This window comes from Labrus bergylta, chromosome 3 (assembly GCF_963930695.1).
Source record: "Labrus bergylta chromosome 3, fLabBer1.1, whole genome shotgun sequence".
Taxonomy (NCBI): domain Eukaryota; kingdom Metazoa; phylum Chordata; class Actinopteri; order Labriformes; family Labridae; genus Labrus; species Labrus bergylta.
Window position 1 is genome coordinate 32,362,107 of NC_089197.1, and position 13,124 is coordinate 32,375,230.

At 38.3% G+C, this 13,124-nt stretch overlaps 1 protein-coding gene across 1 annotated transcript in view; it reads left to right on the forward strand.

The window, feature by feature from the left end:
* The window catches only part of slc7a10a (solute carrier family 7 member 10a), a 35,312-nt gene extending 28,641 nt beyond the window's left edge, over positions 1-6,671 (forward strand). The window contains exons 7-11 of the mRNA XM_020653924.3: positions 1,451-1,554; positions 1,665-1,761; positions 2,586-2,735; positions 4,504-4,681; positions 4,782-6,671. Of these exons, the coding sequence (XP_020509580.1) occupies positions 1,451-1,554; positions 1,665-1,761; positions 2,586-2,735; positions 4,504-4,681; positions 4,782-4,882 (630 nt within the window). The 3' untranslated portion in view covers positions 4,883-6,671. The remainder of the gene's footprint in view (positions 1-1,450; positions 1,555-1,664; positions 1,762-2,585; positions 2,736-4,503; positions 4,682-4,781) is intronic.
* The last annotated feature ends 6,453 nt before the right edge of the window (positions 6,672-13,124 follow it).

Genomic DNA, 13,124 nt, shown 5'->3' on the forward strand with positions numbered 1-13,124 from the left:
CGTAAAAGAAACACAGTCTGATACCGCTAATTCAAACGTTAGTGTAGGGGTGCCCAAACAGTCGATCGCGATCGACAGGTAGATCGCTGACTGATTCTCAGTCGATCGAGATGTTTTGTCAATATAAAATACAATTGTAAAATAGAAAAGTGATTTCAATTTCATCTCATTGCACTGTTTCCCACACACGATACCTGTGTTGGGAGCCCAAGTATACTTCCGACCTGTGTGTATTCAATTTTTCATTTATTCATGAAATTGCTGCGTGCGTGAGAGAGCGAGCGGCGGAGATAGAGAGAGAGAGAGCGAGAGCGCGCAAGAGAGAGAGTGCAGGCATGCGCAATGACGTGCAGGTAAAACCGGGGGGGGGGTAAATGTTTTACCAAAAAGTCATATATAGAAACTATGCTACGAGTATTAAGCGCATTTGATGAAGCTGCAGCTACTTTTCTCTGCTCCTCTCTGCTGTCATGACTGTGAGCATCGCGGGGGACGAGACACACCAACAAACAGCGCAAACGCACACACACACACACACACACACACACACACACACACACACACACACACACACACACACACACACTTGCACTGGAGCGCCAGCCACCATGCGAACCTTTTTACTTTTTACTTTTAGTGCTACAGCACACAGTTGATCCGTGATCCGTACGGACCGAGGTGGGAACACACGTGACCCGGTCAAACAGTCGGTTGGACTTTACTCCGTTCACTCTCACCGTGTCTGCAGCTAATTTAACAAAAGCAAAATCATCTCACAGCAGCCTGCTGTAGTCTGTAGTCTGCATTATTTTTTACAGAACTCTCATTTATTATTTTCTGTTTGTTGTGTGAGTATTAAATGCGTTTGTAGGCTGTTGGTAAAGGCTATGGCTCACTATGTGGACAGGTAGATCTCGGCAGACTGGTAACTTTAAAAGTAGATCTTGGTTCAAAAAAGGTTGGGCACCCCTGCGTTAGTGCATAACTCAACATTGTTCAGTTACGTATAACACGTAAAGCTCACTTTTTCAGTTCATTCCCCGTCCACGAATCCCTCGAATTCTTCTTCTTCAGTGTCCGAATTGAACAGTTGGGCGAGTACGGCATCCAACATGCCCGGCTCCCTCTCGTCATTATCCGAGTCAGTGTCGCTGAGCGCCGTGTACAACCAGTATGGATCAACCAATTAACCAATTGATCCATATATAAGGCGCTCCGGATTATAAGGCGCACTGTCGTTTTTTGAGAAAATTAAAGGCTTTTAAGTGCGCCTTATAGTGCGGAAAATACGGTATGTCATGAAAACCCACTTTAAATATGCAGAGTCCAATATGAAGTTTTAAAAACTAATTATTGAAGCATTACTTCTGGGAAGTTAATGAATCTATCAATAAGTTTATCACTCAATGAAAGTCATTAATGTGATCCGTCAGATGTTTTGTTGTTCCAGACATTCGGGGAAAAGCTGCTGGGGATGTTTTCCTGGGTGATGCCCATCTCTGTAGCTCTCTCCACTTTTGGAGGAATCAACGGATATCTGTTCACTTCCTCCAGGTAAATCAAACTTTCATTGAACTGCAACACCTGCCTAACTTCACCTAAGAGTTACTACCCACATGTGTAAAGCTGACAATCCATTTATACAAGTGTGTTTGTGTTTGTAGATTATGTTTCTCTGGGGCAAGAGAGGGTCACCTGCCCTACCTGCTGGCCATGATACACCTAAAAAACTGCACTCCAATCCCAGCCCTGCTGGTCTGCGTGAGTACTGCACTGTTTTCTCATCTATGGAAAGCTCATTGAACACATGGAAAAACAAAGTCACAACCTCAGGATTTGAAGAAATTAAGCCATGCAGAAGTTAAAAAACCTGCAGTTCTCTTGAGTAACCACTTGTAGTCCCATAAAACATTGACAGCTTAATTACAGCTTTGTTCTCTGTAGCTCATTTCTTTATTAGTAAGAACTAGTGTGGCATTTTTTTATATAGCATATCTGTTTGGATTATATTAAGGATGAGAGTTTTGCACAAATTTTCATAATTAGGGGATGAGCTCATTGTAGTTTAAGAATTAAAGAGGACCCGCCTCAGCTCCGACTCTTTGTCTTTTACTAGATGGACAGAATTACAAATATGGAAACCGCCATGGTTGGGCTTCTAAACGCCTCTTTAGAAACCAATGGGTGACATAAGTGTGACTATGTCCATGTTTTTGTACACTCTATGGTAATTAAGAAGTCGACATAGTCACCCTGTAATCACTTTTTTTCTTAAGCCTCAGGTTCATCCTGCATGACGGCTGCTTTGGTAGAAACTATTCAATCAAAGTTCAGCACATCCCGCTCTAGGAACTATTTTATTGTAAAAGGATCATAATTTACAAAACGAACATCATACCGTTTTGGAGATTAATTTACGACCATAAAGCTCATGAGGAAAATGTAAACTGAGGTTATAAATGAAGTGAGGAGTAGACTCCTTTTCTCTTCTTGTTTATTTGATCTATTATCATTTTGTATGTGGCAACAATTTCTGCTATATGTAACATGCGTTTGACCTTTGACCCTACCTTCATGTGTCACAGTGCTTTGCCACCATCATCATCCTGTGCATCGGAGAGACACACAACCTGATCAACTATGTGTCATTTATCAACTATTTGTCATATGGGGTAACCATTGCCAGCCTCCTCTACCTCCGCAAGAAGAGACCGAACCTTGCCAGACCCATCAAGGTACAGAAACCTAAGAACCAAAGATCCACTGCAGGAACAACCTTCAGGAAAAGGTTTAGCACCTGCAGCCAACAAGTGATACATGCCGGTCATAGCCAAACTGAAACAAGCAGGATGAGTCTCCAGGGGAAAAGCAGTTGTAATTTAGCTATCTTTATAAGTACTAATGGTAATCCTGCCACGTGGTGACAGTAATGTTGTGATTGGTTGAGCAGGGAGGACAGTTCCCACTGAGAGAAAGGCCACTACACTGAAAACATTGGATGGATTTATGGGGAGAAGAACACTGTGTCCAAGAATAATTATCATTAAAATGATCATATTTAAATATTATTTAGTATTGAAGGGCTGCATGCCAACTTTAGCCACTGCTAATATAAAACCCCCAAACTTCAAAATCGTATTTTTCTTCCAAAGAAACAAAACTTTTACGTCTTTGTCCAAACAAAGAACAGACAGATACATGTAACTATGTTTCACTTGTCCCCTTAGACAATCAGACTTCAGTCTGAAAAAACAAACATTACCTCAGAGGATATTTGATGGAGCATGGCTGAGGATGTCAGTCAGCATGGACGTACATGGATAATAATTTGGCACCCCCTAGTGTCAGAAATGCAAAGTACATGCTGTTAGTGTGTAACAGAATTAATGCAATCCTTTCATTTGTCAAATCAATTCAAATATTCACAGTCATTAATATTAAATATTTTAAGTCATGAAAATGAATGATAGATACATGATAGATAAATGTAACATGATTATTTCATGATATGTAACCCTTCATATGTGATGGCTGGAGAGACAGACAGCACCATCTGCTGGGCAATCGCAAGAAGTACAAATATAAACCTGTGCTTAACTAAACTTCATTTTATCTAAGAAGTGTATTTAATCTTCTAAATTTACCACGTGTAGGCTGAATTTCAAAACATGTATTAACACTGTTTAAATATTGCTCTGAAGCTCCAGTGTTTTTAAATTTCATTTTTATATTACAGCACATACTTATATTGAATCGTTATATTCAAAATGTTAAATTGAAATGTATTGCAACATTCAAGCAAATACATTAAATATCAACACGTTTATTATAAAGATTTTTTTTTTTTAAAGTTAGCATTGTGTTAAGTAGTATAAAGTCCTTATTTATGTTGGTTTCTTCATCCATAGGATAGAATACAGCAACAGGTTGTGCAACAGTTAAAGGCTTTGCTGATAAAACATTTTTAAATGATGAATTCCACTTTCACAACCATGCTCCTTACAACCTACAGTAATTTCAGTTCCTTTTTCTTGACATATTCCTCAACTATGCATTATGTATTCGTCGGTGTCTTGCTGGCTTCAGTAGGATTATGGAAGGTGTCAGGATTTGTAAAAACTAGTCATTTGGTGCTCTCCGAAGTAACAAGCTGAACTTTGACGGTAACACGGCCTCCAACACAACCAGGACCACCTAATACTACAGGACAGTATGAGCATGGTGAATAATACTAAATGTGTAATACTACTCATCGTTCAGTAACATCCCATGGGCAATATTTATATTAAATATTCTTTACAATAATAATATTGTAAGGTGCAGGTATAGCCAAAGCTCCTTTAAATGGAGATACAAACTTTGCCGTGCAATGACAAAAAGAGCGTTTTCATCTGTTCCACACTCCTCTCAATTCAGGTGCAAGAAAATGAGAAAAAGGAAAATGAGAAAAAACAAGCAATCCTCAGGATTATGTTTGATCATGTGTGTTTCTGTTCTGCGCAGGTAAACCTGTTGATCCCCATCGCCTACATGGTATTTTGGGCAGTGCTGCTGGGCTTCAGTTTGTATTCTGAACCAGTGGTTTGTGGCCTGGGAATGGTCATCATGCTGACTGGAGTCCCGGTATACTTTGCGGGTGTTTGGTGGAAGGACAAACCCAAATGGGTCTACAGGATAGTCGGTGAGCTGGTCTTTGGAAACTGTACAAAACACAAAGAATCTTTAATAGGAAAAAGTCATATATTAAGAGTATGTCCCTCCTGTTGTGTTCTGTGTTGCAGAAAAAGTCACATACGTCGGCCAGAAGGTGTGTTATGTGGTGTTTCCTCAGCAAGACCCTTCAGAGATGGAACCCCTCACTGCCTCCAAAGCCACTGATTGATCAGTGCAGCCAACCAGGACTTCCACTTTTACATCAACATCTGTACTTCCAGTTTTTTGTGTCATAGAGTTTCACATTGTTTGGTCAGTTTTTGAACGGTTGAGGGATGGTTTTCGTCCGTGCTCCTGCACAGTGCAAAAGAAAAAGATGGTTATACTTGGGGGCATTAGTTTGTTACGCCCTAAAACTGCGCCATGTGTTTTTATTTTATTTGTTGGTTTGATCGTACCTTCTTTTCATTGTCTTTATCTGTGTGCCAACGTTTTCTTTCCATCTTTATCTTGTGTTCTGCTCACTCAAGGAACCTGTCTTGTGCTCTATTTCCAAGATGTGCTTCTTTTATAATTGAACTAAATCCTTGACCTAATGTGCCTTATGAGATGTATATGTTGGTTTAGTGTATTGGTTTGTGCGGGTATTTTGATGGTGTAATAACTTGTATGAGGTCAATATGCAAGCAGACTCTGCAATTAGCAATACTTGTCTATTACTGCTGCTGCTTTCAGCTCTGTTTCATTAACCTGATGTTTACCGTTGAGGATGAATATCTCTGTGCATCTCTGCCTGGCTACAGTATCTGTTCTTTCTTTCGGGTTTGCAGCCCCTGCTCTATTTGTCCTTTTGATTGCTCTATCACCACTCTCTCCAATGAGAAACTGTAGGTGCCTTCCTGTCACCCTTACAGGGATTATCTACAGAACAGCAGCAATACCAGCATTATGCACAGCACAGGAGACACAAGACGATGACGGGAAGTTTGTGGCTGTTTGGAATCGGCTGACATTCTCAGAAATATATAAGCTGCATGATTATGACACGTTGACCGAAGGTTCTTCAGGTTTTATATGTTCACCCGTCTCTCTGTCATTGATTTGAGATTTGGGTATGTTCTCATCTTTGGGAGTGACACTGTGAACTCTTTCAAGGTGCTTGCATCCTAAGACAGTCACTAGATTTCTCACCTGATGTCATGCTAGGGAAAATATCATTGCCGGTTTGATTGATAATATCTACAGAATCCACATTGATACATAGAAGGATGGCTGGCTGTGGGCCGGCTGTGACACTTGTGCTTCAGCCTTCTGTCTTTCTAAAGACAAAAATCCACTACGATTACCCACAATGGCCAACCGACTTATTCAACTGACGACTTTTAAAATATTGACATCATATAGTTGAACTAAGAATAGTCCAATTGACACACTGTGGACTTTCTGTGCTCTAAGATATCAGCTCAGTTCTGTCAGCATCTGAATGTTCCCAAATTATAATAGTTCAAAAGATGTCTTCACAGAAGTTGTGGTACTATTACCTTAACACAGTATGTTTAATAACTGTGGTCAAGAGACTTCAATGTTTACATGTATTTGGGAAATTTCTCTTATCGCACTTGTCTGAGCTGTTTATGTTGTAAGAGAACATATGAAGGTGTCGGCCAGAGGCCTTTTTAACGTGATGAAAAACCAGCATGTTGAAGCTCCCATTCATCATTTTGTCCTGCAGGCCAGCAGATACTGGGAATTTCCAACATGATCATATCCACGAAAGGAAACGCACACTTCCAACAGTATATATGACTATCTGCCATGTCCAGGAGCTGTTAGCTCAGTTGAAATCTGTAAATACTATGTAAACTGTTACAGGTGCACCAGACTCCTACAAAGACCACATTCCTCAGACATGTTACATACTGTACAATTGATGGGTGTACCTCTGTTTTGTAAAAGAGTGTCAAGATGTAAATTCATAACAATGTAATTGCTTATTAAATATAGCAACTTTAAAAGAATCGTTGTATTATTATATACAGTAAGTTGGTGTTACATTTATTAAGCCTGTTTCAGGTGAAAAACGGTCAATTCAGTGTTGCGTAATGCTAACATGCTAAGCTAGCCTGTGTAAATGAAGTGGAAGTAGCCTCTTGACTTAAAAAGAAGACAATGTGGGAGAGCTCGTCGATTTAATGGCTAGTACATTTTAAACATTTTGAGATATGCTGAGAAGTGCAATACAACATATTGCGATTAAACTTTTTTAACTGCATGTCCACAAAGAAACTAAATGAAGAACTGTTTTGTCACTTTCTACACAATGGGAGTCGAGCCCGCAGACTGAGCAACACTGTGATAAAAGTAAAACCCTGTAAAAGGCTGCTTGTATCTCACAATCTGAACTGTTGGTATTTCAGTCTAATTGAATTTAACTGGACACAAATGTGTGTGGACGACGAAAAATCAAGAAAGCATATTTGCTGTTAATATAATTAAATTATTGATACTTTCCAGCCATGAGATGAAATAGTATCGGCATGCAAAATATCGCGATACTACGCTGTATCGATTTTTTCCCCCACCTTTAATGGCTTGCAACACATTTCCGTCAGTAGTAACAAGTAACAAGTAAAAACAATGACAGCCACAATTAGTTGATTGGTTTATTTTGACAATTATGTGAAGTAATGAGTTAAAAAGAATAAACAAGTCAAGTTTTCTTCAATAAAGCTTTATTATTGAGTTGAAATATTGATTTATCACGAAATACAATATGGATTCAGGAAATCTTGAGCTTGATTATTTTGTTGCCAAAAAGTAAGACATGCTTTAAGTGGTTTTAAGCCTAATTACAGTTGTACTATTTAAAACCCTCTGAGGTGATGCTGTTGTAAACAACATCAAATCAATGTTCAGAGACTATCCGGATCCAATTCTCCTCAAAACGAAGGTAATCCGTGATGATTTATGTATACATTTGAGTGAAATAGTGTAAATTATGTTAGATCACTCAGCTAACGCGGACGTTGCCATCTTGTTTTTGTGTGTTGACCAATCAGAGGCGTCTCTTCGATCAGCTGACCTGTGAAGACCAATGAGAAGCAAAGCAGCATTAAATAGACGTCACAGCCTGCCCTCAGCACGGAGATACAAACGATAAAATGTATTTGAATTGATTTATCCTAATCATCTTATTCTAGTACCAGAAGAACTGTGCTCCTTTTAAAATACAGCTCTAAATAGTGTGTAGTCAGTCTGTCCTTTGAGCACTTCAGATAGCTTGGTGCACGCATTATTATTTTTTTTAATTTGATTTATTATAATTTTTTTCATAGTACAAAAAATGTAATAACCATTTTTTAACCATAAAAATGTCTGTAAAGCATTGAAGAAACGAAAACATACAACTTGTCACAACGTAAATGTTTAAAACAAGATTCCCTGGGTAATGAGAAGGAAAAAAAAGCAGTGCTTAATCTTCAGTCTATGAATCTACTCAATAAAATGCCCCACAATGTAGAAACCTCACAAGTACAAAAAGATGTGAAAATGGAAAAAAGAGCCATTAAGATTAAGATTATAAACAAAGGCTTTTTATTTCTTTGCTGATCTTCTTCTGCGGGTTTTTATCTGAGTCTCAGCTTGAACACTCTCCTCCTTGCTTGTGGACTCAGCTTCATCCGAGGTTATGTTGACGACCTTTGCCCCTCGCCTGGCTCTCTTGGCGGGCTGAGCTTCGACTGCTGCATCTAGTATGCACTAGGCAAATCATGGATATAGTTGTAATTAGTTTTTTTACACTTTTTATTTGATTGTGTGTTCATTTTTTATAGTAGGCTAGTTCCCTGTCCAACAAAAGCCACAAATACGCACTTCTAAAGCACTTGTTTTACATTTAATTTCAACATCTGTCAAATTTTATTTTCACTTAAATATTTATTTTGTATTTATGGTGTAATTATTATTTCGGACTTCATCTGACGTCCTTTGGGAAAGAGGAAAAGATGTGTGTTGTACATTGACTTTACATTTTTCCACGTAGGCCTAATGACAGCACAGTTATGTTACCTGTTAGCTTAGGCACATGAACTTCAGAGCTTCCTGTATTTTTACATTTTATTCTTTGTTTATAAAAGAATAATGTAACGATAAAATACATTTTAGAGTCTTATGGTTCTAAACCAACACAAATAATGCACACAACTTTTTAACCAATATCAGAAGGCATTTTAATTATTTATCAGGGTTTTTCTGTCATCCATGCATATTTTTGACGTGACCCAAAAGTCAAAATCAAATTGAATTATTGGGTCCTAGACCTAGACAATACCAAGCCCTAATAATTAGTGAAAATCTGTCCAAATGATTTGAAAATTCACCAGAAAACAGGAATGCTTGAGGTGCTATGCTTATGAAATTGCTAAATGGTGACTTCCAAGTGCAAAAAATTAAATGTCAACAGCAAAAATGACAATCTCGAAGCGTGCATGCTCATACAATCTAAAGTGCTAAAACAGTAAAGGAAGCCGGTGAACATGGGGAACAATTTGGTGTCATAAAACATATGCTGATGGTAAGATTAAGCTTAAAAGAAGTTATCTTCCCAAATTTGACCTACCAGAGCATGTATATATTTAGCATTTAGCCTAAATAACTGCTCTGCCCCCAGTTAACCATCATTTGCAGTGAGCATGGCTGTAGACTTGGTCCAAAGGTTGATAATTACTACAAAATAAGTAGTGTCAACATACTAACAGAACATTAAATGCTTTATATGTGATTTTTCACACTTAAATGTAAGTAAGTAAATCCTCTGAAAATAACTCTGTGAGTCATGACTGTCTACAATGTTGTGTAACACCCGAGTCCCACTGTCTGTGATGTTTTCAGAGTTTTCAGAGTCCTATCTTCACTTTGTTTACATCGTTGGGACGGCCGGCTGACTCCTCCCCTCACGTATAAAAGTTGATTAATTGAGGGACTAGAGAAAAGAAGAATAACATACTGTACTCACTGCTTAACTGTGTTTCTAGATCACGCTCATTTCAGGTAAATTTACATGCAGTGTGAAGATACGAGCATAATAAAGATCACTAGCATTAGCATGCTAACACAACAATGCACCGCGAGTTGTTTTGGTTTCATGCTGGTGCTCAAGGGCGACGTCTGCTGGATCAAAAATCACATATAAAGCCTTTAAAACACTGAGTGAATAAATGGCTTGGAACCAGATTTACTTACAAACTCAATGAGCTCAACGTTAGCATGAATATAGCATTAGCAAAAAGCAAGCGCTTTACCTCCAGCCTGCCTAACAGAGCCGATAGCATGTTAGCATTCTCAAATATAACTACTGTGAGGCACCCCAAATGAAACACAGAGCAGTTAGCATGGCCGTAGACCAGATGCAAAGGTGGATAATGACTACGAAATAAATTAAAAAAAAACAACCTGAAATGCAAAAGCCTAACTTCTGACAAAGAATCAAGTTTAAGCAGAAATAACAATTCTTAACAAAATGATAAAGACCTTGAATTTTATTAACTGCAGGCACAGGAAAACAATGACTGACAAACAGATAGCTGGGCAGGATTTTGACAAGCAAACCCCACAATATCATGGTGGTTTTCCTTTTTCTTCACAAAATGTACAAATGTCCTCAAAATGTGAGAAATGCTTTAAAAACACACACGACTTCTGCCTTTGTGGATGACAAAGCTTCAGTCGAGCCGTTAGAGAGAATGCTATCAGATAACCTTGTTAAGAACTTACCAGTGACCCGGGTCCACTGTTCCCCTGTGCATACACATTAAAAGTACAGTCATGTCTCAGGTTTATCGCATAGTACAGTGATTAAAGTAGAACAACTGACAAACAATAAGAAGACCTTCACACGGCTTCTGCTCAGCAGTTTAAAACAACTTAAGACAAACCCAGAGGACAGAAGACGTTAAAATAAAACTTAAAATAAAATAATAAAATAAAAACAAAACGCTCACTGTATTAGCATTATTCTCTTTGTTTGTTGGCTGAACAACCTTGAAGCAATGGATTTACACAGATTATCATTTAAATAAACAGGTGATTCACTTGAATAATAATTATTTAAAAGACATATTCTACTTTCCACAAATCCTTTGCCACAATAATCCCAGAGATTCTCGACACAGCAGTGCACTACAACTTTGATCAGTCAGTTGTACCATTCACATGACACATCATACATCTAATGTCCAGATACACGGACAAATCTAATCTCTTTTCAAGATGTGAACCACAACTTTGATCTGTGAAAATGTCCGTTATATTTACAGTAAGAAGGAACCATTAAGGCATTGTTCACACACTTGTGTACATTACAAAGCAAATAAGGATGTACATTCTGCAGATATGCAAATGTCTTTTCATACAACGTCGTAAGTCAAGTATTCAATGTAGGACAACAGAATTGGAACATAAATAATGAGGTAAGTACATAGAAAAAGGACACAAAAGATGCTAAAGTTGTATTAAGCTAACTGATATGCATTTCACATTATGAGCTTGAAGGGAAAGAAGACGATCGCGTGAGGATATATGGGAATATCTCAAATGGCACATAACATGTAGCAGCCTTTTATGACAAAACTTCTATAAGAAGAAAGCTAATGAGGGTAGCATGGCACATTCAGCTCGCTCAGAGGAAAAACAGCAGGACATGTGTTCATTTAAAGAAACCTGACTGGCAGCTAGAAATCAAGTGGAATTTGGCTTCTGGTTATTTCCTGTACTCTACAAACCCTCACTTTGTGTTCTGACTTTGCTATTCAGTCTCAAAATCCTGCAGTAGAAGAGGAAGAAAATTCAACGATTCTAACAAGTGATACATTCTTTATAAATCCAGCAGTGATAACGTACAAGTGTCATAAATAAAAGTCAGACACAGGCGTCAAAGTTCATTCAAGGTAAATGCTTGTCAAGGCAGAGAGAAATATAACGTACAGAACCCCCCAAAGAAGACAGAGAAACAGAAGTCTTTGTGAAGCATCCTGTTGTAGAAAATCCCCCCAGCATAGAAATGACTTTCTGAGGGAATCAACCAGCATTTAGTCTGCAGACAGCAGCACTGCAGATTTACAACTGGGAAGAGGACTTGTCACCAGTTTTATATTCTGTGTCCATCATTTGTTGGATGTTAACATGAAACATTTGTTGCATTGAATTGAAATCAGGACAGACGCTGAGTTCATTTCAGCGAGAACATTTAACCTGCAGGGAGAAAATGCAGGTTTGATTTGAGGGGGGGGGGGGGGGGGGGGGTGGGTTGAGCAGAGCTACAGGCAATACATGTTCACAACCTCTGTTTCCATCCACGTTTGGTTTTTTAAAACTTACTTTAAAAAGCTGAATTTAAAAATATATCTAACATGGTTCTTCATGTTCTTTTCAAGGGGTGACTTGTGTGTTTTAATTGTTTAAAAAAGAGTTATATGTGAGAACATTAAAACATAAACACAGTGACAATCCCTAACTGCTCCCCCTGCTATTTGTGTAATGTGGGAGGGAACTCAAATACAGAAAGCATGTTCTGTAAACTTCCCCAATGTGGGATAAATAAAGGTTATTATCTTATCATCTTATTCGTCCCTGAGTGCAGGATGAATCATCTAATGGGTTAAAATGTTTTTTGAGGGAACGGAAAACCCCAAAACATCACTAACATTAACTACTGAACCACGTATATGTCAGTGTTGAGCCTTTGTGTAGCCTTGAGGAGAAATCAGTAATAGACATGTATTAAAAAGTAACCTGAAACTGAATTAGCTTTCTTGGGAGCTTGAAGAATAACACGTACAGTTCATGTTGGATATATACTCACAAAGACCTGGCATAAGTGAACCAAGTGAAAACAAGCTACTTTTTTTTGGACAGGAACAAACATGGGGTGTCCTTAGATGTCCCAAGAGTTACATGACTAGATCATTACCACTCTAACGTTGTTGAGACAACAGCCTGCATTCATTTTAAAGCATGAAGCGTAAAACGGGAAAGACAGCACGCTTGATTCTGTTTGAGGGGTAATAAAATCCACTTGCCGCCACCTTTAAGAGTAATTTGTTACCTTCAAACAGAGTCAAGTTAGCTGCTGTACATCGTGTTCAGTGTTTGTGCTAAGCTAAGCTAATCAGCTGCTGAATGCAGCAGTATGTGTACATTTAAAGGTCACATATTATACTCCTTTTCAACAAGTTCAAATAAGTCTCAGGGCTCCCAAAAAACATGTCTGTGAAGTTTCTTGCCACAAATTAAAAGAAAAGTTTGGTAGTACTTATCATTTATCTTTAAGTCAAATAAAATAAAACAATACTACCAAAACCAAGAGAGAGTTCTTCCAAACAACTATCAGTGTACACTGATGTCCATTATTCATCTGATGACGCAGAGCTCTATTGTTGTGTAATTAACAATTTAAAACAACATAAATGAGCCAC